The sequence below is a fragment of the Pseudocercospora fijiensis genome (assembly GCF_000340215.1).
Source record: "Pseudocercospora fijiensis CIRAD86 unplaced genomic scaffold MYCFIscaffold_2, whole genome shotgun sequence".
NCBI lineage: Eukaryota > Fungi > Ascomycota > Dothideomycetes > Mycosphaerellales > Mycosphaerellaceae > Pseudocercospora > Pseudocercospora fijiensis.
Window position 1 is genome coordinate 3865042 of NW_006921533.1, and position 25801 is coordinate 3890842.

Here is a 25801-nt window from a genome sequence, read left to right on the forward strand (position 1 = left end):
TTTTCCATCCCCGTTTCGTGTCGTCGCACGCCAAACGACGCGAAGCCGCACCGCGATTCACTATTTCGGCTGACGCAAGCAAGAAGTCGCAAGCTTGTGTGCCCTTCACTACAAAACAAAGACCGCTGCCATAGACGAGCCTCCCACGCCATACAATACACTCGCTTCTCACATCGCAACCCATGGCGGCGAACGACTACTACACCACGAATCCCGCACATCACCCCGTCAGTCCTTACCACGACTATCCAGACCCAACCCATGCGCCGCTGCCACCACTCCCGCAACAGTCGCCCTTTGGTGACGGCTCGCACCCATATTCACACCAGACTCCCGCGCAATCTTATTCAGGCTCGAATGCGCGCCTAAGAGACGATGCCGACCCCTTCGATGACAACCAAGCCATACCGCTGAATGGCAGAAAGCCCAAGCACGACTCGGCCCACACTGTCTCTCCCATTCTGCCACACGAACAAGACGATCCTTTTGTGAGAGATGTGCGTCCTGGGCGGAAAAGAAAGCGAGACACAGCGACACCAGACGGAGAACAAGGCTGGTTCAAGGGCAAGATTACCTGGGTCGTCTACGTCTTGACCATCGTACAATTGGCCGTCTTCATCGCCGAGATCACTAGAAACGCCGTCCTTACAAAGTCGCCCATCGAGATACATCCATCCTTCAACCCCATGATCGGCCCCTCGCCATATGTCCTGATCAACATGGGAGCAAGATACCAGCCTTGCATGCATACTATGCCAAACGTGCAAAACAGCAGTATTAACATCTGGTGGCCATGTCCGAACGCTACCGCTACCACCGGCGACAGCGTTACCTGCCAGCTTTCCGACCTCTGCAATTTCAGCGCCGACCGCAACCCCAAGGTCAACGGCTCGTTGGACGACAAGCCAGCGCCCGATCAGTGGTGGCGCTTTATTGTCCCAATCTTCTTGCATGCCGGAATCATACACATCGGCTTTAATCTACTCCTGCAATTGACACTTGGTCGCGATGTTGAGCTGCTCATCGGAAGCATACGATTTGCCATATTGTACTTTGCCGCCGGCATATTCGGCTTCATCCTCGGAGGAAATTTTGCTGCCACTGGCATTGCATCGACTGGCTGCTCCGGCAGTCTCTTTGGCATTCTGGCTATCATCCTTCTGGATTTATTGTACAACTGGAGAGATCGACAAAGTCCAATCAAGGACCTATTGTTCATCATTATTGACATCCTGATCGCATTTGTCCTCGGCCTTCTACCGGGATTGGACAATTTTTCGCATATTGGAGGATTCGTCATGGGTCTTGTTCTTGGTATCTGCCTGTTGCGCTCGCCCAGCTCTGTCGCCCGACGCACATCTCAGCTCGACCCATTCTCCTACCAGCAGGTCATGACTCCGGCCTCACGTAGCGAAGGACTGAAGAGCTTCGTCAAGAATCCTCAAGGTTTCTTCAAGGACCGTCGCGGCGGTTGGTGGGCTTGGTGGCTCGTACGCGCATTGGCGCTGGTTGGTGTGCTGATCGCCTTCATCCTCCTGCTCAAGAATTTCTATGTCTGGCGAACTGGCTGCTCTTGGTGCAAGTACCTGTCTTGCTTGCCAATCACGGTGAGCGGAACGAATTGGTGCAATGTTGGTAATCTCGACTTTACATCCACGAACCAGACCACGAAAAGAAGCTTGCTTGAACTCACGAGGCATGTATTTGAACCAGCAAGGCATTTGTGAAGGCATTAGCATATGAATAAATTGGCATTGCGACGCATCTTTTTGTTTTTGATTCAGGGTTTAGCGAGGCGTCAGGGAAGCTCCTGAGCAATGACTCTGGTGAAGTCGTGGGCGTCCAAAGGCATCACCTCAGATCACGAATAATGCGTCCAAGACACATATAGGTGTTAAGGTAGAGAGACTCAAAATGTACAATCATGCTCGACTGAGCGCGCCCTCTATGGGAAAGAAGTTCAAGAGGTCTGATTTTCATGCTTTCAGAAAGTCATATATCCTTCGCCATGGGCAACCAAATCGACATCGTAACAGCCGTCAAAAGCTTCATACCACATCCCAACCAAAGCACACTTTCTCACCCACCTCGGCTCCTCGTCAACCATCCTGTAGAAATCGCTCTGGCCAGTAATAGCCCGCCAACATCTACTGGGTTGTTCAGCGATATCGTATTTGCTGTTCGTGATGACCAAAAGCATGTAAAAATGCCGCTGACGATGACTTGCGATCATATGCCAAGTGGAGGTCGAGATTGCGATCGGCTTCGAAGATTGCAATGGGCGCCGGATCGGGCTTGTAAAATCGGCACACGGTGACGAGCATGAAAGAAACGGTATCGTGAACAACGTGAATACAGACGTTCGCTCGCCAGAGCATACTCTACCATAAACGGTCACTGCTCTTCTGCTGTGACGAGACTTTCTTCCCAGCCTGCTTCTTGCCAGCACCCAGCTTACTGGCCATTCCAGGTGTTCTGAAGAACAAACTTGGTCCATGACCAGGCTCTACCAAATGGCTGAGATACCCTCTATGCGCCGAGTCGCGGTAGTATTCTAGATCTTTTCTGCTTGTCGGATCTGGCAACCTGAATTTGTACTTCTTCGCGTCCATAGCTATGGCTGCTCGGGCTTCCTCAGCACCGGCCTCCGACCGCGCCGCCAAACTTATGCGCGATTGAATGCTGTGGATTGGATCCATCTTCTCCTCGAGGATTCTCTTGATGGCGAAATTGGTATAGTATCTCGTCGTCACAGTGCCGCCGAGCTTTTCGACTGTGTTTATTGCTTCGGCGCTCGCGCGTGAAACTATGATGTTGATGGGCGTTGTGAGCTCCTCCTTGCCGCGCGCAAGTAGCTTGACGCCGTCCTTGACGCCATGAACACAGCGTGAGTTGTTAAGTTCTTTCAGAGTGATGGGCTGTGTTGGGTCTAGTCGACCCTGATTGATCCAGTCCTGTATGCGATTGAGGTTCACCTTGGTCATGTCCACGGAGAAGCTGGCAACAACGTCAGAAAGATATTCGCCCACTAACGTACGATCATATCGCGATGACATACTGGTTCTTGAAGCCTCGTTTGCCAGCCACGACCCAATCTGGCGTCTGACCTCCATTCATACCCGCAGGGACCTTTCCATGCTGCTTCTGACCCTTGTGACCACGTCCTGATGTCTTTCCCTTTCCGCTGGCAGGTCCGCGACCTCGCCGGATGCGCTTGTTGTATGCGCCCTTGTTGTCTGACAGTGAGGAGAGAATCGAGGCGGAGCGCTGCTGGTTCAGAGACGGGTAGAGGAAGGGTGCCAATGGCTGATATATTGGTTGCTTCGGAATCGACACTGCTGCTCGACGCAGTAGCTGCAGTCGAGGTGGCATGTTGAGCGGTCTGTGTTGTATTATTTCTTCTAGGTCCTATGTTTGCACACCGTACCGTGTGCTGAGTTTCGAGAGAGCACTGCATTGATACGACGATACCAGAGTAACCAGACGCGGGGCCGTGCTCACTCCCGAGCGCCGCTTTAGCGTCAACTGATCTCAGGCCGATCCTCTGCATTCCTCCGCCTGCATGCTGTGTTACAATGGCGCCCAGTCACTACTCTTGTTCAACTGCTCGAAACAAATTGCGGCCAGCAGCATGCGACCGCCATGCCGCTTGGTGGGCGACTTCAGCGCCATGATCGCTTGCCAAGCCGCAGGACCTACATCTTCATAGCCTGCATACTGCTGACCTTGGCTGTTCTCAATGTTGCTGCCTTGTGGAGCGACGCTGCCAAAGAATGGCTGCCGGTCGTCGCAGGCAGGACCGAACAGACCGTTGGCTCTCATGTCTGGGTCAACTTTCGAGAGCCCACGCCCCGAGTTCCGATAGACGACGAGCATCCTATCAAACAATTTATGTCAGAAGCAGATTCCCGGTTCCAGCACTATGATAACGACAGAAGCAAGACTTTCAGTGAAACAGTCCAGAAGTATAGATGGCAGACAGGCAGACATCCTCCGCCCGGCTTCAAGGAATGGTATCAGTTTGCGAGGAGGAAAGGCGTATACAACATCGACGATTTTGCTCAAATTAATGACGACCTGAGACCATTCTGGGCCATACCACCCGCAGAGATTCGAAGCTTTGCAGCGCATTCATCGGATGAGTGGCCCGATCTGATAGCGACCATTTCTCTGCGCAATGGCCAGGTCTTTCAGGAAGAGTGGGGTTGGCGCAGCGAGACATTTATCAAAATGCTCAAGCAGGTTGCGAAATACCTCCCGGATATGGATATACCGATCAATCGTATGGACCAGCCTCGCGTCATTGTCCCTTGGGAGGATTTGCAAGCATACTTGAAAATTGAAGAGGAGAGTCGAAGTTTAGATGAGCAAGGCGTTGAGGACGCTTTCACAAAAGGGATGTCAGGTCTTTTCATCCCACGATTTCAAGTTCCAGAGCCGCAGTGGCTAAATCGATGGAATCCTTTTGTCTTTCCGAACCATCGTGTGAGCACAGCTGCTGACCCTCGCCCGGATTATGGCTGGTTCAATTTCGCTGGCGGACGGTTCATGGACCTTGCCGCAAAGGCTTGCCCGCCTGGTTCGTATGCAACGGATCCAGGATCTGAAGTGCGTTTCAAGGAAGCCGAGGAGCTGTACAAGCACGATCAAGGCGGCTTCATCACAAACTTCAACATTTCTTCAGACCTGTGCACAGTCGGTCCACAACTAGCGAATCTTCACGGTATGCTGTATGCCAGCACGTCTATGCTTGTGACCCACAAACTGGTGCCCATCTTTGGCGAATGTCGAACGAATGTCAACAATGATATACTCTTCCCGGCAAACATGTACTGGAAGCGCGATAAACGTTACAACTACAATGACCAACATGACATTAACTGGGACGATAAGGATGACACTATGATCTGGCGCGGTGTCACCAGCGGAGGCAACACTGTTCATGATGATCCTGAGCGGTGGAGAAACATGCATCGACAGCGTCTTGTTCTGATGACGAACAGTACCGAGCTTGGAAATTCGAAGACGGATGTGCTCGCCAACGATGGTCGCGAGAAATCTCGATACACAATACAACAATTCACACCCGCGAACTTCGCCCATGACCACTTCGATGTTGGCTTCACTGAGAAAGTCGCCTGCATACCCAACTGCGATTTCTATAACTCATCGCTGACAATACTCAACCCAACCAGCTTTGCCGACACGTTCCGTTCGAAATACCTCATCGATGTCGACGGGCATTCTTTTTCGGGCAGATGGCGAGCATTCCTCCAGTCTCGTTCCCTGGGTGTTAAAGCTACGATATTTCGTGAATGGCATGACAGCCGACTCTTCGCGTGGCGTCACTTCGTGCCAATGGACAATCGCTATGATGATCTGTATAGCTTGCTGCTCTATTTCATCGGCATCAAGCCTTCGGACCAAGATCCAGCCAATAAAGTCACGGTCTGGAGCCATGACTTTGAGGCAATGAAGCTGGCTAGACAGGGTCGCGAGTGGGCAGCCAAGGTTCTGAGGCCTGAAGACATCGAGGTCTACTTGCTACGGCTGCTGCTTGAATATGGTCGTATTATTGACGACAATCGAGACAGAATTGGGATAATTGGTGACGGTGGAGAAGAGATGAAAGCATTCGACATTCGCGTGCCTGCAGTGCCGTGATGGGTATGAACGACTCTGCTAAATATTTCGTCCAGTGCTGCACATTTTGCAGACTGTAACCTTGGCTCGAGTATCAAGTGCGGAGTGTGCCTGGTTGTTGACGGTGTAGGACCTCTTTCGACCGGGTAATGAAGATCTAGCTGTTGAATGGCACAGCGCCTACTGTAATCATTCCAGAGGCTGTATCTTCTTGATTAGCTAGTAGTATCGTCTAGCCAGTGATCGTTCGCGCTAAGTGCTGACCTCTGATAAGCACCATCTAGAAAAAGCAACGACTGAATCGTCTCACTTGCTACAGTCGCTTCACATCCCACCGTTAGACAAGCACTACTGCTGCAAGAAGCTCCACCACGGCACGCTCAACCCTTGAGCTGCAGTACAAAGCCAGGTATGCCTCGGAGGGAGCTTCACAGGTCTCCTAGTGATTGAGTAAAAGCAGTGCTGCACACACATCATGGCTGTCACGATTGCAAAAGCGATAGGAGGACTGATCCTTGCCTTCATCTGCTACAAGCTGGGGTCAACCTTTTACAACGCATTCTTGCACCCGCTCACGAGATTTCCAGGCCCGAAGAGTGTTGCTACAGAGTGGTATAAGACTGTGGAAGAAGTGTTCAAGGGTCGAAATTGGACCGATGTCTTGAAGGAATTACATGGCCAAGATGGTGACATTGTGAGAGTTGGAAGTAATGAGTATGAAACCTTACTAATCCTTCACATGCTTTCATGTGAAGGATGTTCACCAGAATCGAGAAGCGCTGCTGACCATTTATCTCAGATTGAACTTCAGCAACCCGAACGCTTTCCATGAAATTTATAACAATGCTAATCGATGGGACAAGGAGGAGACACTGTATCATTGCTTTGGAGAGGACAGATCCAGTTTCTGGTTCTTGACATATAAAGAAGCAAAGCAGAGGAAAGACGTGCTTGGTGATCTGCAAGGTCTTGTGAAGAAGGTTTGTGTCGTTCGTCCCTATGCCTAATAGCATTTCTGATGGCTGATCTGGTATAGAATATCGAACGGCTTTGCATAGCTTTGGAGAAGTATGGCCGAGCGAAGAAGCCAAGTGACATGCTCTTCGCGCTGAGATGCTCTACCTTGGACGTGGTCACGCGATACTGTTTCGCGAAGGACGTGAAAAGCACAGAAGTAAAAGATTTCCAGTCACCGATTGTCATTGCGATGGAAGCCTGTCTTCCAAGCTTTGTCGTTTTCCGTCACTTCGAACCAATCCGTCAAATCGTCTTCAGTCTCCCTGGATGGCTTACGAAACTCACCAACCCAGCGCTCGCAGGTCTCGTTGACCTTCAAGAGCTTCTGGGAGCACAGGTCAACGAGGTTGTGAAAAATCCTCAAACTCTCCAGAAGACACCCCATGCGACCTTCTACCATCGGCCTATGGATCAGGAGGCGAACAAAGCTACAGGCGTGCCTTCACCTGGCAGCTTATATGAGGAGGCCCAGGCTCTTTTCTTTGGGGGTGCAGAATCATCGGGAAACACGACGATGATTGGAATATATATATCACATCCTTCAATCACCCGCGATCCTCAAGCGTCTCCAGGAAGAGCTCCGATCTGCCGGGTCAGATCGCAGCATGATTCCGCCTCTCGAGCAACTCGAAAAATTACCTTACCTCACAGCTGTCATCAAGGAATTCCCCAAGTCGCCAGGTCGCCATATAGAATCGAGAGTGCAATCGATTTCAGCGTGGATCAATGTATCTATATCTGCAAGTGTAACTACTGCCGTCCCATCAGGTCGGTAGTATCGGCAGTATCGACTTGAGATCGAATAGGCTTCGAAAAGTAAGAATGCATGTTGCTACTGAAGATATGACCTGTGATAGACACACTGCCGGCAATCGCGTTTGTTCCCAGGCCAAAAGGCTCTAGTCAGCTGGCCTTCCCTTTGCTTACTCAGACGATGATGCTCGTGGTTCTTGACATCGTCGCGAATCCAATGAGGGAATTGCATCACGTTGACAGTTACGAGTGCCTTTCAGAGACTGAATCCGTGAGCATCTCGTCAAATTTTCCTATTTGAAAAATCGGCAGACGTCTTATATAGGCAATCCTGGCAAATCTGGGTTGCATATAGTCAGCTGCAGGGAGGGGGATATGTAACCTGAAAAGCTGACTACAGACAGAAAGTTCGGGCCATGCTCGTGTAAGATCTTTGCCAGTTCGAAGCACGCATGCTCGCATTAGCTGAAGTGGATGAATCTTGGCCGCCGCTGTACATAGGAAGTCCGTTAGGCAAGGATTTCTGTCGGCAGTGAGGCTCAGGCTGACGGAGAGCTCAGTGATCAGGAGCAGGATTCTAGCTTGGCCTGATGTTGAGCTTCGTCACTCTGACAGTATGGCAAAGAACGAAGCTGCTCAGCGAGCGGCACTTGATGGAGCTCCAGTGAAGAGCTTGGCAGGTGTTCGCGATGCGTCTCGTGAGTCTTGGAAGACTTCAATGCAGCGACCGACTTCCAGATTCTGCTGATGAAGTTTGACTGCTGGTCGAGAAGTCAGACTGCACGGTGCGTCTTCTCGAATCTCGATGGTTGAGTAGTCTGCTCCGACCTCCGATCCTGCTCATCACATGGATTTCCTGTTACAGTTTGGTGTACAATCTTGGCCAATGGGCTTGGACCTTGTTCAATACAAATGAAGACGCGAAGTCTGACCAGATGCTCGTGTAGACACGAAATTCGGGCAATTCAACTTCACAGCATGGTTATGTGACATCCTGGAGGTCTGGGCAAAGTTGAGCTGTGCCCTGGACCTGGGCTTGATTTGCGACGCCAATGTACTGTATACTTCGATTCCAATTCCCGCGGATGCTTGACATCCATGATGATCGGGGTCCGAAACGTGTCCATCGCACAGGATGTCTGTAGACCGGGGCTGGGCGGGGCGGGGCTGGGCTGGGCTGTCTCATCAGGCGTGTGCACTGCACTGATGAGACCGTCTGAAAGCACGTTTGGCGGCCGATATCAGCAATTGATCACGAGTGGTTGTCGCTGGCAAATGTGAGATTGACTCGACGCGATCGTGGAAATGCATCTGCAATTAATGCTGGCATGGGGCGCCATGTGCCGCAGGTTGCATCCACATCCCAGTTCTTGGCCAAGCTCTGCACTCTGTAGGTCATAGGCTGGCCGAGGAATAGCCAGTCGTAAGCCATGCATGTATGTGGTAGGAAACAAGGCATGTGTCTCTCAGACTGTTCCAAGAATTGCCGCCGGTAGCCTCACGATTCGCGTGCCTCGAAGGATGCCGCGGGTGTAGCGTAGATGGGCAAGGTGCAATAATACTGCGACGAATGATGCAGCGAGTTGACGGGATGGGATGTAGCACGGGGAATGATATCCATCCAGCCTGCTGCCTGCGACAATAATCTGACGGCTGGACGGCCTGGGCAGGAATGGACGGACATACGTCGCAAAGACAATGCCTCACTGCTGCAGGGCACAAGTCCGCACACGAGGTGGTACTTCTAGTGGTAGTGGTTGTCATACGCGACATTAGATGAGTCGTGCGGCAGGTGGGCTTCGGCGGTTGGCTGCAGATGCATTACGACCGCGACTTGCTACGCTCACTCAAACCAACATGTCATCATCATGGGAATCATGCGGATTCCGGAGCAGACGCGGCGGCATGAAAGCTCCAGCTGTGCAGTGTGCAGGCTGAGCAAGCTGAAGTGACCTGCATTGTTTGTGGCCTCCCCATCCCCGATTAGATTGACCGCTTTTTGAATCGTGCCCCGCAGCTGTGTACGGTATACCGTATTCTACAGTCTGTACTACTGCAGTCGCGACGGTTGAAAGGCAGACGCTTAGCTCTGACTCTTGCTCGTTCAAGGCGATGCACCGTACACATGCAGCCTTCATCATCTCAGCCTGGCCTGGCGTGCAATCATCACATAGGACCGCGATACGACCGTACGGTACGGAGTACCAGAGCCATGCCAGCCCAGCGTAAGGATGACGCCGCATGAAAGCAGCAGCGTTGCAAAGGTATTGCATGTCATCCATCCTGCCGATGGGACTAGAAATTTTTGCATCCGGAAGTCTGTGGATAGCCGCGTCTTTCTCGACCCCGGCATGATTCGCTTGCATCTGCAAACGCCCAAGAGTCAAGAGTCTGCGTGTCACAAGGGCGAGCATGCCCATTGCCCAGCTCTTTTTCCCGCCAAGTGCTGCCCATCCGTTGTCCGCTCCCCTTGTTGTTTGATGCTGGCCTGCGCCACGGCACGATTGCGTGCGCATGGAACGAAGGACTAGCGAAATACAGGCTCTGGGCGCATCGGAGTGCTAATGCGCTAAATTGGCGCTTGTAATTACCTCCCTGCTAGTTAGTCCCGCTATCCCCTAGTAGTTACAGTGAGTGGACCGGGGCAATAACCAATCGCCGTATATTGCTAAAACCTTAGTTCTCGAAGGTGTCGATTAGGGTTAAGAAGGAGCCATTTTTAAGCCGTATAGAAGGCTACTATAGACAACAATTAAGAGCCGTATAGAAGGCAAATAAAGACAATGATTGAGACACTATCTACTAACGAGTTTAGCCGCTATTAGTATTAATAACCTCTTAATAACGCTATAGTATACTACTAATCTAGAAGTTAAGCTATTAGTTAGTAATATTATCGTATTCTCGAAGGATTGCTAGTGCTAGTTTACGGCCTATTAGCCTGTCTCTACGCTGTTTAATGCCTACCTTAATCGCGCGCTATATGTTCTTAATCGGGTTTAAATTAGGTAAAGAAGGTAGCTAGTCTATTAAGGCAATATTGCGCTATTATATAGCGGCAATAGTCGAGGCCGCTCTATACGAGGTAGCGCCGTCTTGCTAGAAGATAGCAGTACGTTAATAAAGCGCTAGCATATAGTTATACTATTGTCCGGTAATAAGGCTGTTTATACGGCCTATTTCCTTAGCAACGACTAGAATAATACGTCTTATATATAAGGCTGCAGTTATAGTGCCCTAATCGCTTATATTCTATAAGACTATAGGTCCTTTGCTACTAATGCTACTAATATAGGCCTAAACTATCTAGTAAGGTAGGCGTTAGAAGCGAGGCCTCGAACAAACGTCTAGATTGCGTTTAGCGACCCTACGAGTAACAAACAGCCGTTTATAAGAGCTATTACGGACAGCGCATTTATTAGACTATAGAACGTTAAACTAGTTAGAGAGTGTCTAGTATAGGTATAGCCGTACGAAGTCTAGTCGCTTTTAGCGTATATTATTACTATAGAAGGGTCTCGCTCTTGTAATATACCGCCTAAAGCTAAATCGTCGACAAATGCGGGAAATCGTTAAAAGGTAGCAATCGAGGCCTAAAGTATCTCGAATCTCGCGATAGGATATACGGCGTATCGTAGCATTCTATATAATAAAGCGGATAATGCGGCGTTGTTATTCTATAGTATAGATTGCCCTTCGTCGGTTAGGTAGGTTAATAACGATAAGAGTTCGAACTTAGGCGTTATTCGAGTTATCGTCTTATATTCGATAGCGGCAAACCCTAGGCGTAAAAGGCTCGTTATAGATCTTTCGGACGGTCGAATAGCATCTCTAAGACTAGTTTACGATACGCTAGTATAGCTATTTAGCTATACAGCGAAGGCTCTTAATATAAGAGCGTAATTTATATAGAACAACTGCTCGGCGGTAGATTTAGGATTCGGGGGTTTCTTAGGTCGCAACTTCGTATATAGGCAGCTCGTAGACGGTCCTAAATAGCAGTAAGCGTAGTAATAGAAGTTGTAGTTGTCTAGCAGGTCGATTAGCGGTCGGTTATAGTAGAAACGAGGTTAGTAAAGTAGATTAAGTAGTATTCGAAGATTAAGAAGACTAAGAATCTAAGAATCGAGGTATCGAGGGTCTAACTAGATTAGGCAAAGCGGCCGACGGCGCGTTCCTAGCGCCTTCGGCAAGCTCCTACCGAGCTAATAGGACTCTCTAAGCTCGAGGTATAACGTAGGCTAGCCCTTTATCCTTAGAGTCGCTGTCTTCTAGATTAATTACTTCTACCGGCGGTCTAAACTGCGCTAACACCTCTCGTTACTCGTCTATCTAGCGCTAAGACTTATTATACTTAGGCAGACGGTTATATACTAGCGGCGGCGTATTTGGCGTACGCTCTCGCTACTAGAAACGTAGGATACTACCGTAGCGGACTCTACCGGCTCGAACTTGCGATTGCGATTAAGATTAGTGCTTAGTAACAATACCCCTTCGAGGCGGACTTATCGGCGGTAGAGTCGCGAAGGTAGGCGAGCCTACTAGACTTCCTACCCTCGAATTTAAGTTATTTAGTACCCCTAACTACGCTCGCTCTTCCGCGCTTTCCTCTAGCCTTTTAAGCAGCGCCGGACGCCTAAATTTAGCCCTCGATAGGCGATAAACCTTAGGCAGGTTCGTATATCGTTAGTTTCGAAGAGGGGGGGCTCTACGGTGCCGAAAAGTACCTAAACAAGATCTCTAGCGCCTATACTATGTATAGTACGCGTTAGAGTAAGTATAGGGTATTAGAAAAGATTAGTAGGAAGCAGAGGGTTAAGAGGAGGGCTCGGAATACTAAAGACGGGACTTCTATATATATATACTACGTTATATGCCCGTACCGCCCTCTCTATATCCTCCGTATTACTATAATACTCCTAGTTTAATCCGTACGGACCTAGTAGCCGTATTAATCTACAAATACCCCTTCTTCCCTTTAGAAAGCAACTCTCCTTCCTTTCCTTTACTTCTAAAAGCGGTTGATATATTATATAAAGAATTAGTCGTATAACAATTAGTATATACGTAACACTAGTAAGAGGGCATCGATCTTCGGTAAAACCTCTCGATTTCCGCCTATATAAGCCGGCGATATTAGGGGTCTAGAGACAAGTACGGTTTAGTATATCTTTATATAGCAAAGCGCTCTCTAAAAGAGTAGATCGGTCTGCCTCGGATATACGAGAAATCCCTGCAATTAGCACTCCGATGCGCCTAGAGCCTATATATGCTTCGGTCCTTTTATCTAGCGCATAACAGCGCGACTTATACATACTACTAAGTAAATCTAGTAAAAGGAATAAATTAGAGGCGAATTTAATACCGCATGCCCCTACGTTCCTAAATAGGATGTTTGTTTACTTCTCGGTATATATATATATATCTTCCTATCGCGTTCTTCCTCTTTCTTATATTAACCTCGCTGTCGCTACCGTAAGTACTGTCCCTCCCTATTTATCGCTAATTTTGACGCGTAGGACGATATATATCGCGTAGACGCGGTATATATATTTCGCATAGGGGTCCCTTTCCGGCATTTTAGCCGGAAATTCGACCTCGCTGTCGCCCTCCCCCCTCTTCGGAATCCCGCTCCGCCCCGGGGCAAAGAATAGTAGGGGCCCCCGCTAGCCGAGACCGTCGGACGGCGGGGACCCTCCGAAGGGAGCCTGCGACCATAGGAAGGGGGGACCCGTCTGTAAGGTATGCTCGAGGCGCAGGGGTGCTATTCTGCGCGAGACACTGCCCCTTCCGCCGGAGGCTATTAGTATCTTTCTTTTTAAAAACGTCGCGAATAAACGTATATCAAAAATCGTCGTCTATACTCGTCCAAATTCTCGTCTAATTTCTCGTCCAATTTCTCGTCCAATTTCTGTCTTCCTACCTCCGTATTCTGCAGTAGGTTGCCCTTCGCAACGAGCGTGGGGGTAAAAAGACCGTGCATGCGGTATTAAATACGGGCCCAATAAATTACGTGCAAACAAGTTCCGGGCCATGTGCATCGGTAGACCACTGAGGGTGGACCTTGCTGCGTGCAACCGATAATGGGCTCGAAAGCGTTGTCTCGGCCTGTGTAGCAAAGAGTTGAGAACTGCAGCAAAGCTTGATGCTGACGCCGTGACTGCAATAATGTGGCCACACAGCAGCAGATTAATAATAATGCTCATCATTATGGAGACAACATGCATCTGGGATTCGCCGCGGCCGCCTTCTTTGAGGACCGGTGGCAGACCCATTCATTGATCATCATCATGTTCGGCACGAAGGGCCAAGGCAGATGAAGCGTCGGGCACCCTGTGTGCCATATATTGCATCCTTGTGTGCCGACGGTCTAAGCCCCAGCTGAGCTCGAACATGCAATGTGGCGTGTTGTCTCAGAAGCACGGCTGATGGACAAACACACATACACCCTGCATTCCAACACTGCTGTACTTTGAAGTGGGTGCATCACACGGCACACTGATCACCAAGCTCTGTTAGTTGTAGATGATGTCCGTCGGAGGAGATCGTGACACGAGTTCCAGCCGATAGTAGTTAGCGTATGACATGTGCAAAGCCTTGCGACGAGGAGAGGAGACGGGAGTCGCAAGCCGGCGTGCCTGAGCATATGAGAAACCAAGGTATAGGCATCCTACCGAGTCTCACAATTCGCCAGACCGTAGAAGGCCCAGCGAATGCAAAAGTCATGCAACAGCAAGGCACGGATAGTGTTCCTGTCCAGTAGCCCAGTCGTTGGCGCGGTTGCAAGAGACCAAAGCGGCGTGCATGGTGAGATTTTGGATTGCGCCGTGGTAGGACTAAATTGGCGATCGTTTGCAACAGAAATTTCTTATCGACGGGCCGCGTTCGGTGATGCGTGAGAGAGTTCGCGATGGACAGGAGTGGAGGCGTTGACGAGGGCTGCCCAGACCGCACCGTCACGCATAATGCCGTACGAAGCTAGCACCCGCAACAGATTGATTTCGCGGGTGTATTGATCGCGGTCATCACCGCAGCGCAGCGCCTGCCCCGACCATCGCATCAGACCTTATATGGCTGGTCCTCTAAAAGCTTTTTCGCTAGGATCAATAATGAATCGCCGGGAAGCCTGCGACGTGTGCCCGCCTCATAACGTGTAGCGACCAAATTAGCCAGCGTCTTCAACAGCCCCCATGTTCGTACTACGATCAGGAGAAAAGCACTCGATATAGAATGCCCAAGGTGCAGCTGCTCTACCGCGCAGGAGGAGGCAAAAAGATTATTAGCTAGTACTGAGGCTAGGCTGGCTGGCTAGTCCTCGCGCTCGCGGACAAGACGTTAGACGTTCCAGAGAGTTGCGACAGGCGATCTGAGCTGGCCGAAAATGCTCCACCTATGCGAGTATCTCACCAATCATGCGTAGACTCGTTCGTAATGCTCCAGCTCCAAGCAGAGTCAGAGCTCGTTCGAAAGTCAAAAAACTCATGCCATGCAAAACCGAGCCCCTCTCGGCGCGCATCGTAGTAGTACGTAGGTACAACACGAAGACGAGCAATGAAATGGCATCCGTATCAGGAGGAGTACGGTAGTGCTCTACTCATCATCGCCAACAACTAGCGTTGCCTGATGTGGATCAAGGAGGTCAAGTGTGCGAGTCTGCGAGATACGCCACCCGGGAAGGAAGGCCAGCGACTTCGTGCTGCTGTTGGTGCTGTGAATCATCAATGTGTGACTTTCCAGCATCTTCCCCCGAAGCCTCGGAAGCGACAAGAATAACGGGCCTGATGATGCAGCCACATGAGATGACTTTGGACTGTCAGGCCTGGTCCATCGAAAGTGTCTCTTGTTGTTCATTTGACTGCCTGCTCCGGCACGCTGCGCATCCATATGATCTGACACGGGATCTGGTACGCCTGTGCCCATCGCATCGCTTAACTAGCAATCCCATTCGCAGTAGTCCCTGGCTACGTTTGAGGATGAATGCGACATGATACACGGTCATACAGTACTGTATGTGAGTCTGCCATGCATGCATGACTGAGGTCCACGATCACAGCTGGGCCATAGAACAACAGTGGTAGGTCTGTGATGGTGCTCAACAGAAGTGCATCGGCGTGCCAATCAAGACGATGGCTTGGCAGGCAAAGGATAGGCACATGCCTCAAACAGCACTGCAGACGACCCGCGGCGACGGGTACAAAACAGTACTAGTTAGCGTCGTCGGCTAGGTTGCATATGATGCTGGGAGTCTGGTGAGGTGGTGAGCACTGATGAGCAGCGGCAGCGGCAGCGTTCGGTGTGCCAGAACTTGTGGCACTACTCCCTGTACCTTTCTGATGTCAGTCACGCCCGCTTGTCCTGCTCAGCTCAATCTATTGGGACTACAACAGTATTGGGATCAGCCTCTTGGGGCCAGCGCGCGCTGCCGAATGCGATCTGACTGATTCACTTTAGGCTTCGGTGTGCGGCGTGTCCACGGTTGCATACGGAGGCCCTGCCCTGCGCTCGGGACGAGCTTGAGCCTGGCAGCAAGCCTATGATTGCTTGCTGCGGCACAAGCTCCAATCATTATTATGTACTACAGTGGTGGTTTATTATGGAGCAGCAGCAGGTGCTGGCGCAGGCCCAGGTCATGGCTGAAGGGAGGCCGGAGGCGCGGGACTTGGGGAGTTTGGTGGATGGATGGATGGATGATAGACGGATGGGCCATGGATGGGCTATGGGCTATTTGTCGAATCTCGATGCCGCGAGTCCTTGCTAGGCTAATAGGCTCTGCTGAGCCTGAGAGTGGGCAGCTGGCAACGGGCGAGGGCGAGGGCGAGGGCGAGCGAACGAGCGTGACGGGCTGCGGCCGCTGCAAGGCAGGCGGCCTAAGACCAAAGCGTAATGTTGCAAGCCACAGCCGGCCCAGAGTCTGAGTCTGCTGCTGCTGCTGGTGTGCTGAGTGGCCGGCGGCGCAGCGATGCTCACCCTCACCCTCGCCCTCACCCTCACCCTCACCCTCCACTCTGCGCTCTCTGCACTCTCCGGTCTCGTGTCGTCGCGTCTCCACTGCTGCTGAGCCAGACCAGAGCCCGAGCCCGAGCCCGCGCGGCGCTCAGACCCGCAGCGCAGCGCAGCGCTGAGCCATCCTTCATCTTCCATTCAGGCTCTCAGTGGTGACTGGTCCCTCCTTATAAGTTATGAACAGTGAACACCTTTTATTATCGCCGGATACAGCGGATAACTATACCGGAGGGGGGATATCCTCCGTAATGACTCGTACCCAATGGGGGTCTATATTAGCCCCGCAGCTGATTAATCTGTGTCCCGTGTATGGTCATAGGGTGTACACCGTGCTTATAAGCCCGAAAGACTAAAGTTAAATACACCGTGTATGGACATCTGTAGCTCTCAGGGCAGTGTACCTTTTCCTTCCTTCCGTGTGCTTCGTGCCCCGACGCCATGATGGCATGGCTCTGCCTCTCTGCTCCATACACTACTACTGACCTAGACCTTGATCACTACTGACGCTAGGAGCATGCACTGGCGCGCTCTCCCTCTCCATCCGTCCTGCCGCCTGTGTCGGTTGTGGAGGCATTCGTACATCTCGCACGCATACCTCACTGCCGCCTCCCTTGCGTGCGCAATCAACATCCACCTCGCCGTCCGTACGGTCGTAGTAGTACCTGCTGCTGCTGCTGCTGCTGCTGCTGCCGCTGCCACCTGCCACCTGCTACCTGCTGCCACCTGCACACGCCGTTGCCGCTTCCGTTGACAGCCCCGGCGCTGGCTCTGGCTCTGGCTCTGGTACGCTCGAACTATCGCCTGCTGCTGCTCAGCGAGCCACACTACCCCGGCCGAACCTCACCTTGCCTTGCCATATCCACTTCTATTGTCCTCACTCTTACCTTCCTGCTGCTCCTGCTTCACCAGCACCTTCGTGGCCACATGATTGCCGCCGCTCGAGCTCCTGTCACCACGCGTGTCCTCAGCTTCGCCATTTCTCCATGACCGACCCTGTACCGTCGCTCCACATGTATGCCAACTCAGCAATCCGCTTCAGAGACCCCTTCGTCTCTTCGAAAGACCAACCACCGCCCGCTTCTCTCCAGACCTATCAACACGCGCGATCAAACTGGACCTCCCACGCCTCGCGGCCAGATTTCAACCGTGCGCTCACTCCTCCGCCAGAGATGAACAGCACCCAAAAACCAAGTTACCACGTCAAGGACTATGGCCAGCACTACCCCGAATACGCAGCTCAGGCCGCGTACAAAGCTCCAGCTCCCTCGTACTTGCCGCAGGAAGCTCACAGCAGTGGACATGGCCGAAATCATGTACTTGCACGTGCATCCAGCAACGGTCATACATCTCCAGTGCGGCAAGCAGCTGTGGAGGCCAGTCACGATATCACACTGCAGACACGGCCGTCACAGCAGAACACAATCGCTGTTAACTTTCAAATACCTCGAACTGTGAACAATAGTGGAGGAAGTCTTTCGGAATTAGCTGCACAGGTGAGCTTGGCTTGGAACCGCGGGAAAACCCTCTTGACAGAAGACTGACATCTTTAAGATCACCTGCCTCTTCTGGTTTGAATCCTCAGAAATTCTCCAGCAAATCGAGGACTCTCCGATCCTTCTTCAGCCTTCGAGACCTCTCTCGCCAGACGCTAAACCAACAACTGGTTTTCGAAAATGGGTCACCACCATCCTGTCTACCACCATGGTTGCGCAAAACGTCGTTCTACTTGCACTTCTGTTCATTTACCGCCTGAAGAAGCTGAATCCGACTGTGCGAGGCAAGCCTGGCAGCGAATACAGGCTGCTCACTGTGGCTTTGATGCTAGGCAATAAATTTTTGGACGACAACACCTATACCAATAAGACTTGGGCAGAAGTCTCTGGCATCAACGTAGCCGAGGTACACATTATGGAGGTGGAGTTCCTCAGCAATATGAAATACTGCTTGTTCACCTCCGAGCAGGACTGGGCGGAATGGCAGTCGCTTTTGGGGCGATTCGCACAATTCTTCGAGAAAGCTTCGAGACCGCAGCCTCTAGCTCCAATTCTCCCCCCGGCTTCTTCTTTGAATCTGCCAGTGGCACTTCCCTCGCCTCCAGGATCTAACCAAGCCTCTCCACCATTTCCACCCGAACTCGTTCACAGCGGAGCCTACAACAATGCTGGTGCACATGGTCCTACACCTGTGCCATCTCCGCTAGCCCGGCCAGAATTTCAGAATGGACATCAAGGCAGCAGCAGAAAGCGTAGCTTGGTAGACGATTGTGCTACTGAGCCTCCAGCGAAGAGAATGGCGCCAAACTATCCGAGCTACACTTCTCCCAATCGATATTCGACGATGCCGCCTCAGCCAATTCATGGTCAGCCGGTGCCGAAGCTGACTCTGCCAAGCTTGTCGATACCCCCTTCGCAAGCGACTGTCAACGCGTATTCACTCCCAGCTTCGCAGAATGCTCAGCTTCCTCCAATGACAGTACCACAAAGAGCAATGGCCATGGTCTATCCCAATAGCAGCAGCCAAAGCTCAACCACGCAAGTGCCTGCATCGGCTGGGCCATCTTCACAACCACAGGTCCAGCCACACTCTCAATACTCATCTCGAAATCAAAGCCCATTTGGTGGTTCCGGCACAACTTCGCCAACCAATATGGTCCCGCAGTCCGCAACCGCGCTACATCCTGCTGCGCAGATATCTCCAAGCTATCTTCTACAGCAGCGGAACTCGCCATACAGGCCAGTGCATCATGTTTCGACGCTGTTGTACCCTCAGCCTCAAGCCGCCACTCAAGCGCGACCTGCCAACATCGACCTGCATCAAATGCAGTATCAGCCACTCGGGAAGCCTACCCAGCATTCTGGGCGTCTTCCATACCTAGGACAGAATCTGTGGCTTGATGGCAATCATCCTCAGGAGATGACTCCTGTTCATCAGTGGCCGAATTTCCCGCAGCAGCAGCAACCACAGCAGCAGCAAGCTCTGGTTCCACAACAGTAGCTGTTTGCAGGACGAGCGCGCATGCGGCTGAGAGGGTTTCCCCATCTTCAACTCTGCACAATGGCAGGGTCTGCGCCGAATTGATGGCGTCTGTTCATTGTACATACTTGCAATTGCTTTTTTGCTTTCTTGCGTTCAAGCGCCTGCATCACATGGCGTTACCAGCCCCGGGCTTCCAACAGTTGAAGCCGCCTGGTGGCAATTGTATTTCAGGCATATTGATGGCGTTCAAAGCGAGCTGGAAAGGTTCGGCATTGAGACGAAGGCATGGATGGATACACTTTATGACACTGTACTTCTACTACTTGAGGAAGGACGATGAGACATGGTTCGGATGCAAACGGCTGGGATAGCCGATGCTCGAGAAGGGCAAGATAGTGTGCAAAAATACATCAAGGAAGAGCGTTAATGCGCGAAAGCCTTGTTCTGGCCGTATTATGCTTCAACCCGAGAGCTCTTGGTCCTTGGAAGTGACGACCATTTTCGACAAGCTGCGTCCCCACCACTCGCGGCGTGGATTTGGGAACGCCTCGCCTTGGGTCCCCGAAGCGGTCAAGAATTTATGTTACCGAGCTGCAGCTTAAGTCTACTCCTGGTGCCAAACTTCGTGGATCCTATGGGACGGACGTTGATGATCATGTCCTTTCAAGCGACCAGTGAAGTGTGAAAATTAGCTTTATCGCCAGAAACTTTCTCTTGACGGTGGAGACATACACATTTAACAGCTTACCACTTCAGCTAGGCAGGCCATCGAAATTCGTGTCCCCCGGAAGTATAGATGACCACGTCAATACCTTGAGTCATGGAACACTGGGCCTGTGTGCGGAAATCTCTCGTCTTTGGCTCAAGGCAAATATTCCATGCTTCCGCAGGGGTACGCCACTGGGCAGTGACGTCCACCAAGAGCATTCAAGCCACCTTTCCAGTGTGACCACGCTTCAATTCTTCAAGTGATTCTCTGGTCATTCGTGAGATACAATCGAATCTTTCAATGAGAGTCAAATGGAATATTGCCAAGTGATTGCGCTGGAAGACCGATCAAGTCACAGTAAGTCCGTGGCGTGCTCTGCAAAATACAAATTTGGCTTGTTCTGGACTGTCCATGTGCACGAAAGCTGTACTGATACAGTAAACTCCCACACTCGAAGCATTAAGTTGATCAGTGGTTGAAAAGACTTGGCCTCTGCAAGAATGCACAAAGCAATTTTCCAAATGAAATGGTCTGACGCTCGCCAGATATCGCTGCAAGAGATCCGGACAAGCAACCGCAGCCACAATCACGAAGTGGATTGACTGTGTCGAAGGACTGTTCAGCAACTCCCTCGCCAGCACCTGCTCGATTTAGCATGCTCTTCAAGCGTAACATGCGTCCTCGGCATGCCTACGAGATGGCGTTCAGGCAAGCGGCACGTGATGCTGCGGCCTCGTAGAGTGCGATAGAAGCTGCGACAGAAGCTGAAACGCCAGAAATGTCGCACATCGCTCGTGGCTGGAGGAAGTCGTGGGTGGTAGTTCGACGCCGCGAAGCCTGAACGCTGTCCCCAAAGCCATTCACTACTAGCAACGTGAAGCGTCCTGGCCTGAACGTGAGATGGCAGACGAAGTCGAGTCTACTAGACTTGTCCATTATTCAACGAAGGTCGAGAGGAATGATGCCGAAAGGGGAGGTCGGCTATTTTCGCTCCGTGCCGTCTGCCGTCTGCCGTCTGCCGTCTGCCGCCTGCCGCGCGACTCGATTCGCTCTTCCTCCCTCGAGGGACGTTTCAGAATGCTGGGTTGCCGCAGATTCCACGAGCATCATGAGCGCGTTTGATTTGTTGATCGGCACAGAATAGCAGGAGGCGCCTGTTGCATCTCTCTCTCAGAGTCTAATCACTTCCACCCGTCGACAAGATACAGAAGTAAGGGCGAGGCGATGAAGGCGCACTCATGTCCACAGTCACAGTCCCTTCTCCTCAGCCGTTAACACCACGCCGCTATTTTCGATAACAACAACGCTCCGCTAGTGATCGCGACTCCTGCCGTCATCTCTTTATACTTCGGGGGCCATTGACTGAGCGCAGCGCAGCGCAGCCGCCGTCCTTGCCTTCCTTGCTGGCCTCCGCATCTCGCCGGCAAAACGCTCTCTCTCCACGCCGGCATTCCCTTCAGACGACATACCAACACGCCCTTGCGGCCTGGAGCTCGCAGTGGGCATTCAATCCTTCTGGTCCTGCAGTGGAGCGCTTACCACCTTGCTCGTTGCGCGCAAACACGAATCTTGAAACAAGCCGGCAACGCGAGGCCGGTGCCGCATAGAAGACAAGCACGCGCAATTGCGTTGCGTCTGTCGTGCAACATTGTATCGCAAATCCACAGCTCAAGTGAGCTTGCGGAGGTCTGCCAACAGTACAGCCAGCTCACCCGCTTAGATCATCTTGCACCGCAATCTTCACGAAGCTCCTGCCTAACTTTGGCGTATGCGCCCAACTTGACGGTCTCCTTTCCACTGTGACCAAATCCCAACAGCCATGCCTTCTTTCTGGTCAAAGGTGGCGCTTCTTGCACTTCCAGCGACGACCTTGGCTGTCAGCCTTTCCGACTTCACACCTCGAGTGTCGAATCTTCCAACCCGGTGCGAAGCTGTGTATACTCAAACCGTCCACGGCTGCTCCAGCACAGATTGGGAGAAGGACGGATGCAGCGAAGCTTGTGTGGAGGGTCTGCAGGAGATTGCAGCCGATGTCAAAAGTGCCTGCGAGAATGAAGATATCACAGGGCAGAATATCATTGTGGCCTACCTGGCAGGCTCCGGACCCAGCAGTCTGTGCCCGAATGCTGCTGCAATATTAGGAGGTGGAAGCTCTTCAAATTCGGATACAGATAGCAGCACGTCGACACCAAGCACCAGGCCCGGTGCCAGCTCTGCGTTGAGCACTCCGAGCTCCACATCAAGTACGCCGAAATCGACCAAGCCGTCTGCGACATCAACAGCAGCCAGCGAAACCGAGACTGTCAGCAGTGTGACCACCGCACCGGCTGCGTCCTCCAGCACTGGCCTATTACTCGATACTTCAAGCACTCCGACTTCCGGCAGTGTCTCGAGCACAAGCTCAGCTTCGGGCAGCTCACAAACCGATAACGGACAGAGCGGTGGAGGCAGTCCTTTTGATACACCAAGCAACAGCGCAGCACTTCCATCATCCCCACTGACAGCAATCGTGGCAGCCGCGCTGATGCTCTCGATGCTCGTTCGGTGACACTGCGACCAGGACAAGCAGAAAGCTTGTTAGCAACGTGTACGAATGAATTGAAGCTACGATACCCCTTATAGCGAGCGTTTGTCTCGAAGCTTTTGCTTTGTGGTTTTAGTACGGCGTGTGTCGGGAAGGCTTTGCGCATTTACATGGGTGGTGGCGAATTGGAAGGGCTGCTTTCTTAGTGTACCTGCATATCAGAAAGGGCCGGCCAGGAGAACTCGAGGCCGAAGTGTGGCACGAAGCGTGACGAAGCGTCTGCTCTTGTCTGTGATGACTACTGTACAGTTTAGTGAGCTCGCAATGAAGTAATTCGAGATGTCGCGTGCTCAGGAACGGCACGAGAGACAATCAGACGTGTTCTTGTGCCAGCCTCATCTTGGAAGCTCGGAAGCGTGGGATGTCTGCTGCATAGTGTGAGCATCGCTCGGTGCGACCATGAGATTCTTTCCACGGAAAAAATATTATTGTCTGCGCGGGTGGTTCGGAGCAGCGCGTCAGTCGTCATAGCTAGAGCGAACCCTTGTCCATCTTTTCTCCAGAGCTGCGCTGTTCTGCCTCATCGCCGACCTCTTTTTCAGCGACCACTCCATCGCAACGCCGCAATGGCATCCCCGGCCGCAGCGAGGCCTCTGGCGCAGGTAAGCGCGTCAATCGGGCTCAAGCAGGGAGTGCTGCGCAGCTTCTCGACCGTCCAGCGATCATCTCCTTTCCAGCATGCGCCATCCAATGCCATCCGTGCGGCCAAGAATCCGCAACAGCAAGCCGTTCGACTCGACCGACAACAACTGCGAAGAGGCTATGCCGACCAGCTTCCCGGCAAGCCGCAGGTGAAGAAAAAGCGCGCTGGCTTCTTCAGATGGACGTGGCGCATCACCTATGTGTTGCTCATCGGAGGCCTGATATACACGGGATACAACATCTATCAAGATCGTTACCCCGAGGAACAACACCCGCCAGACCCAAATAAGAAGACTCTCGTGGTGCTTGGTATGCTCCTTCAAGCCATGCTATACTTTGAGCATCCACATGATGTTCAATGGCTATTTATTGACTGATGTTAGGAACTGGTTGGGGCTCTGTCTCACTCTTGAAGAAGCTCGATACCCAAAACTACAACGTCGTCGTCATTTCGCCACGCAACTATTTCTTGTTCACACCTCTCCTGCCATCATGTACGACGGGTACCATCGAGCACCGGTCCATCATGGAACCAATTCGCAATTTCCTCCGCCACAAGCACACCTCTGTCAAATACTACGAAGCTGAAGCCACCAAGATCGACTACGAGAAGCGCGTCGTATACATCAGCGATGACTCCGAAATCAAAGGCACTGTTTCATCTAATGAGGTTCCATTCGATATGCTGGTTGTTGGAGTGGGCGCTGAGAATGCAACCTTCGGCATCCCAGGTGTCCGCGAGAACAGCTGTTTCTTGAAAGAGGTCGGTGACGCTCAAAAGATCAGAAAGCGAATTATGGACTGCTGTGAGACTGCTACATTCAAGGATCAGTCACCGGAGGAGCGCAAGCGTCTGCTGCACATGGTTGTTGTTGGTGGTGGTCCAACCGGTGTCGAATTCGCTGGTGAGCTTCAGGACTTCTTCGAGCAGGATCTCAAGAAATGGATCCCAGAGATCCAGGACAACTTCCATGTCACCCTTGTTGAAGCTCTTCCATCTGTGCTGCCCATGTTCTCCAAGTCTTTGATCGATTACACTGAGAAGACCTTCAAGGAGGAGACTATCGAGATCCGAACCAAGACCATGGTCAAGAACGTCACGCCAACATATATCGAAGCCGAGTTCACCGACTCAAGTGGCAGGAAGCAGCTGGAAAAGATCCCGTACGGACTGCTTGTTTGGGCCACTGGCAACGCTGTTCGCCCCCTTGTTAAGGACCTCATCAATCAGATTCCGGCTCAGAAGGATTCCCGACGTGGTCTCGCTGTGAACGAGTATCTCGTGGTGAAGGGCACCGACAACGTCTGGGCCGTGGGTGATTGCGCTGTAGCCAACTATGCGCCAACCGCACAAGTCGCCTCGCAGGAGGGTGCCTTCCTCGCTCGCCTCTTCAACCAGATGGCTAAGACTGAGGAGATTGAAGGCAAGCTCTCCGCGCTTTCCGAAGAGCAAGGCAAAGCGCCCAATCAGGAAGCTCGCGATAAGATCTTTGGCGAGATTAAGGACCTGCAAAAGCGCCTGCGTCGTGTCAAGCAGATGGGACCATTCGAATACTCGCACCAGGGCTCGCTTGCCTACATTGGCAGCGAGAAGGCTGTCGCTGATATCTCCTGGCTGACCGGAAACTTGGCTTCTGGTGGTCAGCTCACGTATCTGTTCTGGCGAAGTGCCTACTTGAGCATGTGCTTCAGCAGTAAGTCCACCATTCGGCCCTCGAGTTTGTCATTTTCGTTCAAAAGCTGACCATTCTCCAGCGCGCAACCGCGTCCTTGTCATTATGGACTGGCTGAAATCATACATCTTCGGTCGTGACGTCTCACGAGAGTAAGCTTGAACCACTTCTTTCCAGTTTTGTACTCCGAACGAGCATCCGCCCAATGCACAACGGGCGTGGATTTTTGATACGGGTTTGTGAAATGTGGTCAAGGAAGACTTATAGACAGGATACCGAGGCGTTAAGGTAGAAAGTGTGTGAGTAGCGACTTTGAAATCTTCGATACACAGTAGGAGCCCATAGAGTCATTGCTTGAGAATGCACTTCGGGACGAGCGAGTCCGTCCCATGGTCAAACGCTGCTCATATCTCGAACTTTTACTGCTGATGCTTAGGAGCAATGGGCAGAAGATACCTAATGCTCGCTCCGTGCGAGGGTGTGTAGACGGCACTGGTACTGCCGTCTCCGACACGACGACTATCTCAGCTGTACATCCTCGTCTTGGGCTATGACATGAAATAATAAAATACGGAAGGGCTCGCTGGCACGGCACAGGAATTAATCTGCCACCACGTCTCTCGCGGTTCTCTGGGCCAAGTTGCCCTGCACCAGAGAAACGATGGTCTCAATGTCCTGGCCCAGAACGCGATCTTTATCGAGATCTGTGGGATACGACCGCGTACCAGCTGATAGACCGCTTCCACACGAAGAAAGAGGTAAGTTGAACGGTTGCACATGCTCATTCACATATTCATTGTG

The 25801-nt window shown here is 51.8% G+C and overlaps 12 protein-coding genes across 12 annotated transcripts; 8 read left to right on the top strand and 4 right to left on the bottom strand.

Moving 5' to 3' along the window:
* Nucleotides 1-182: 182 nt before the first annotated feature.
* Nucleotides 183-1762, top strand: MYCFIDRAFT_202408 (rhomboids protein; the record flags this gene model as incomplete). Its single annotated transcript, XM_007925350.1, has 1 exon — nt 183-1762. The coding sequence occupies one exon, from the start codon at nt 183-185 to the stop codon at nt 1725-1727; it is 1545 nt and encodes a 514-aa protein (XP_007923541.1). The 3' UTR covers nt 1728-1762.
* Nucleotides 1763-2381: 619 nt separating this feature from the next.
* On the bottom strand, nt 2382-3372 carry MYCFIDRAFT_64773 (uncharacterized protein; the record flags this gene model as incomplete). The annotated part of the gene is made up of 3 exons (XM_007924500.1): nt 2382-2614; nt 2666-2997; nt 3059-3372. The coding sequence occupies 3 exons, from the start codon at nt 3370-3372 to the stop codon at nt 2382-2384; spliced, it is 879 nt and encodes a 292-aa protein (XP_007922691.1).
* A 519-nt stretch (nt 3373-3891) lies between these two features.
* On the top strand, nt 3892-5664 carry MYCFIDRAFT_186495 (glycosyltransferase family 90 protein; the record flags this gene model as incomplete). The annotated part of the gene is made up of 1 exon (XM_007925351.1): nt 3892-5664. The coding sequence occupies one exon, from the start codon at nt 3892-3894 to the stop codon at nt 5662-5664; it is 1773 nt and encodes a 590-aa protein (XP_007923542.1).
* A 490-nt stretch (nt 5665-6154) lies between these two features.
* On the top strand, nt 6155-6985 carry MYCFIDRAFT_121281 (uncharacterized protein; the record flags this gene model as incomplete). The annotated part of the gene is made up of 3 exons (XM_007925352.1): nt 6155-6329; nt 6418-6623; nt 6680-6985. Coding segments are annotated over 3 exons (687 nt in total), but the record flags the coding sequence as incomplete, so codon positions are not given.
* Nucleotides 6986-8384: 1399 nt separating this feature from the next.
* On the bottom strand, nt 8385-9929 carry MYCFIDRAFT_171966 (uncharacterized protein; the record flags this gene model as incomplete). Its single annotated transcript, XM_007925353.1, has 11 exons — nt 8385-8415; nt 8444-8501; nt 8533-8594; nt 8618-8681; nt 8707-8884; nt 8916-9115; nt 9144-9223; nt 9261-9366; nt 9407-9565; nt 9599-9877; nt 9911-9929. The coding sequence occupies 11 exons, from the start codon at nt 9927-9929 to the stop codon at nt 8385-8387; spliced, it is 1236 nt and encodes a 411-aa protein (XP_007923544.1).
* Nucleotides 9930-12852: 2923 nt separating this feature from the next.
* Nucleotides 12853-13889, top strand: MYCFIDRAFT_206730 (uncharacterized protein; the record flags this gene model as incomplete). The annotated part of the gene is made up of 6 exons (XM_007925354.1): nt 12853-13399; nt 13461-13484; nt 13530-13569; nt 13596-13675; nt 13719-13750; nt 13789-13889. The coding sequence occupies exons 1-6, from the start codon at nt 13395-13397 to the stop codon at nt 13887-13889; spliced, it is 282 nt and encodes a 93-aa protein (XP_007923545.1). The 5' UTR covers nt 12853-13394.
* A 39-nt stretch (nt 13890-13928) lies between these two features.
* Nucleotides 13929-15333, bottom strand: MYCFIDRAFT_171968 (uncharacterized protein; the record flags this gene model as incomplete). Its single annotated transcript, XM_007925355.1, has 8 exons — nt 13929-14051; nt 14098-14249; nt 14290-14455; nt 14479-14663; nt 14704-14784; nt 14821-14891; nt 14954-15003; nt 15025-15333. 8 exons carry the CDS (start codon nt 15331-15333, stop codon nt 13929-13931), a joined length of 1137 nt encoding a protein of 378 aa, XP_007923546.1.
* A 57-nt stretch (nt 15334-15390) lies between these two features.
* MYCFIDRAFT_171969 (uncharacterized protein) lies at nt 15391-16603 on the top strand (the record flags this gene model as incomplete). The annotated part of the gene is made up of 10 exons (XM_007925356.1): nt 15391-15424; nt 15453-15484; nt 15513-15614; nt 15659-15720; nt 15754-15799; nt 15865-15888; nt 15926-16160; nt 16197-16247; nt 16286-16444; nt 16473-16603. 10 exons carry the CDS (start codon nt 15391-15393, stop codon nt 16601-16603), a joined length of 876 nt encoding a protein of 291 aa, XP_007923547.1.
* An 88-nt stretch (nt 16604-16691) lies between these two features.
* On the bottom strand, nt 16692-17658 carry MYCFIDRAFT_206731 (uncharacterized protein; the record flags this gene model as incomplete). Its single annotated transcript, XM_007925357.1, has 8 exons — nt 17370-17658; nt 17261-17328; nt 17169-17210; nt 17116-17139; nt 17051-17087; nt 16900-17026; nt 16782-16876; nt 16692-16748 (listed from the first exon to the last, which is right to left on the bottom strand). Exons 1-8 carry the CDS (start codon nt 17391-17393, stop codon nt 16692-16694), a joined length of 474 nt encoding a protein of 157 aa, XP_007923548.1. The 5' UTR covers nt 17394-17658.
* On the top strand, nt 16904-19843 carry MYCFIDRAFT_88292 (uncharacterized protein). Its single transcript, XM_007925358.1, has 2 exons — nt 16904-17909; nt 17968-19843. The coding sequence occupies exons 1-2, from the start codon at nt 17400-17402 to the stop codon at nt 19408-19410; spliced, it is 1953 nt and encodes a 650-aa protein (XP_007923549.1). The 5' UTR covers nt 16904-17399; the 3' UTR covers nt 19411-19843.
* A 2077-nt stretch (nt 19844-21920) lies between these two features.
* On the top strand, nt 21921-22649 carry MYCFIDRAFT_82104 (uncharacterized protein; the record flags this gene model as incomplete). Its single annotated transcript, XM_007924639.1, has 1 exon — nt 21921-22649. The coding sequence occupies one exon, from the start codon at nt 21921-21923 to the stop codon at nt 22647-22649; it is 729 nt and encodes a 242-aa protein (XP_007922830.1).
* Nucleotides 22650-23363: 714 nt separating this feature from the next.
* MYCFIDRAFT_88293 (uncharacterized protein) lies at nt 23364-25377 on the top strand (the record flags this gene model as incomplete). The annotated part of the gene is made up of 4 exons (XM_007925359.1): nt 23364-23384; nt 23459-23636; nt 23711-25021; nt 25083-25377. 4 exons carry the CDS (start codon nt 23364-23366, stop codon nt 25154-25156), a joined length of 1584 nt encoding a protein of 527 aa, XP_007923550.1. The 3' UTR covers nt 25157-25377.
* Between the last annotated feature and the right edge of the window lie 424 nt (nt 25378-25801).

Bases quoted from the DNA above. Each gene is read 5' to 3' on its own strand.
- MYCFIDRAFT_88292 (XM_007925358.1), top strand. From the start codon at position 17,400: ATGACCGACCCTGTACCGTCGCTCCACATGTATGCCAACTCAGCAATC. The intron at 17,910-17,967 runs GTGAGCTTGGCT...GACATCTTTAAG, and splicing joins TTTCGGAATTAGCTGCACAG to ATCACCTGCCTCTTCTGGTT.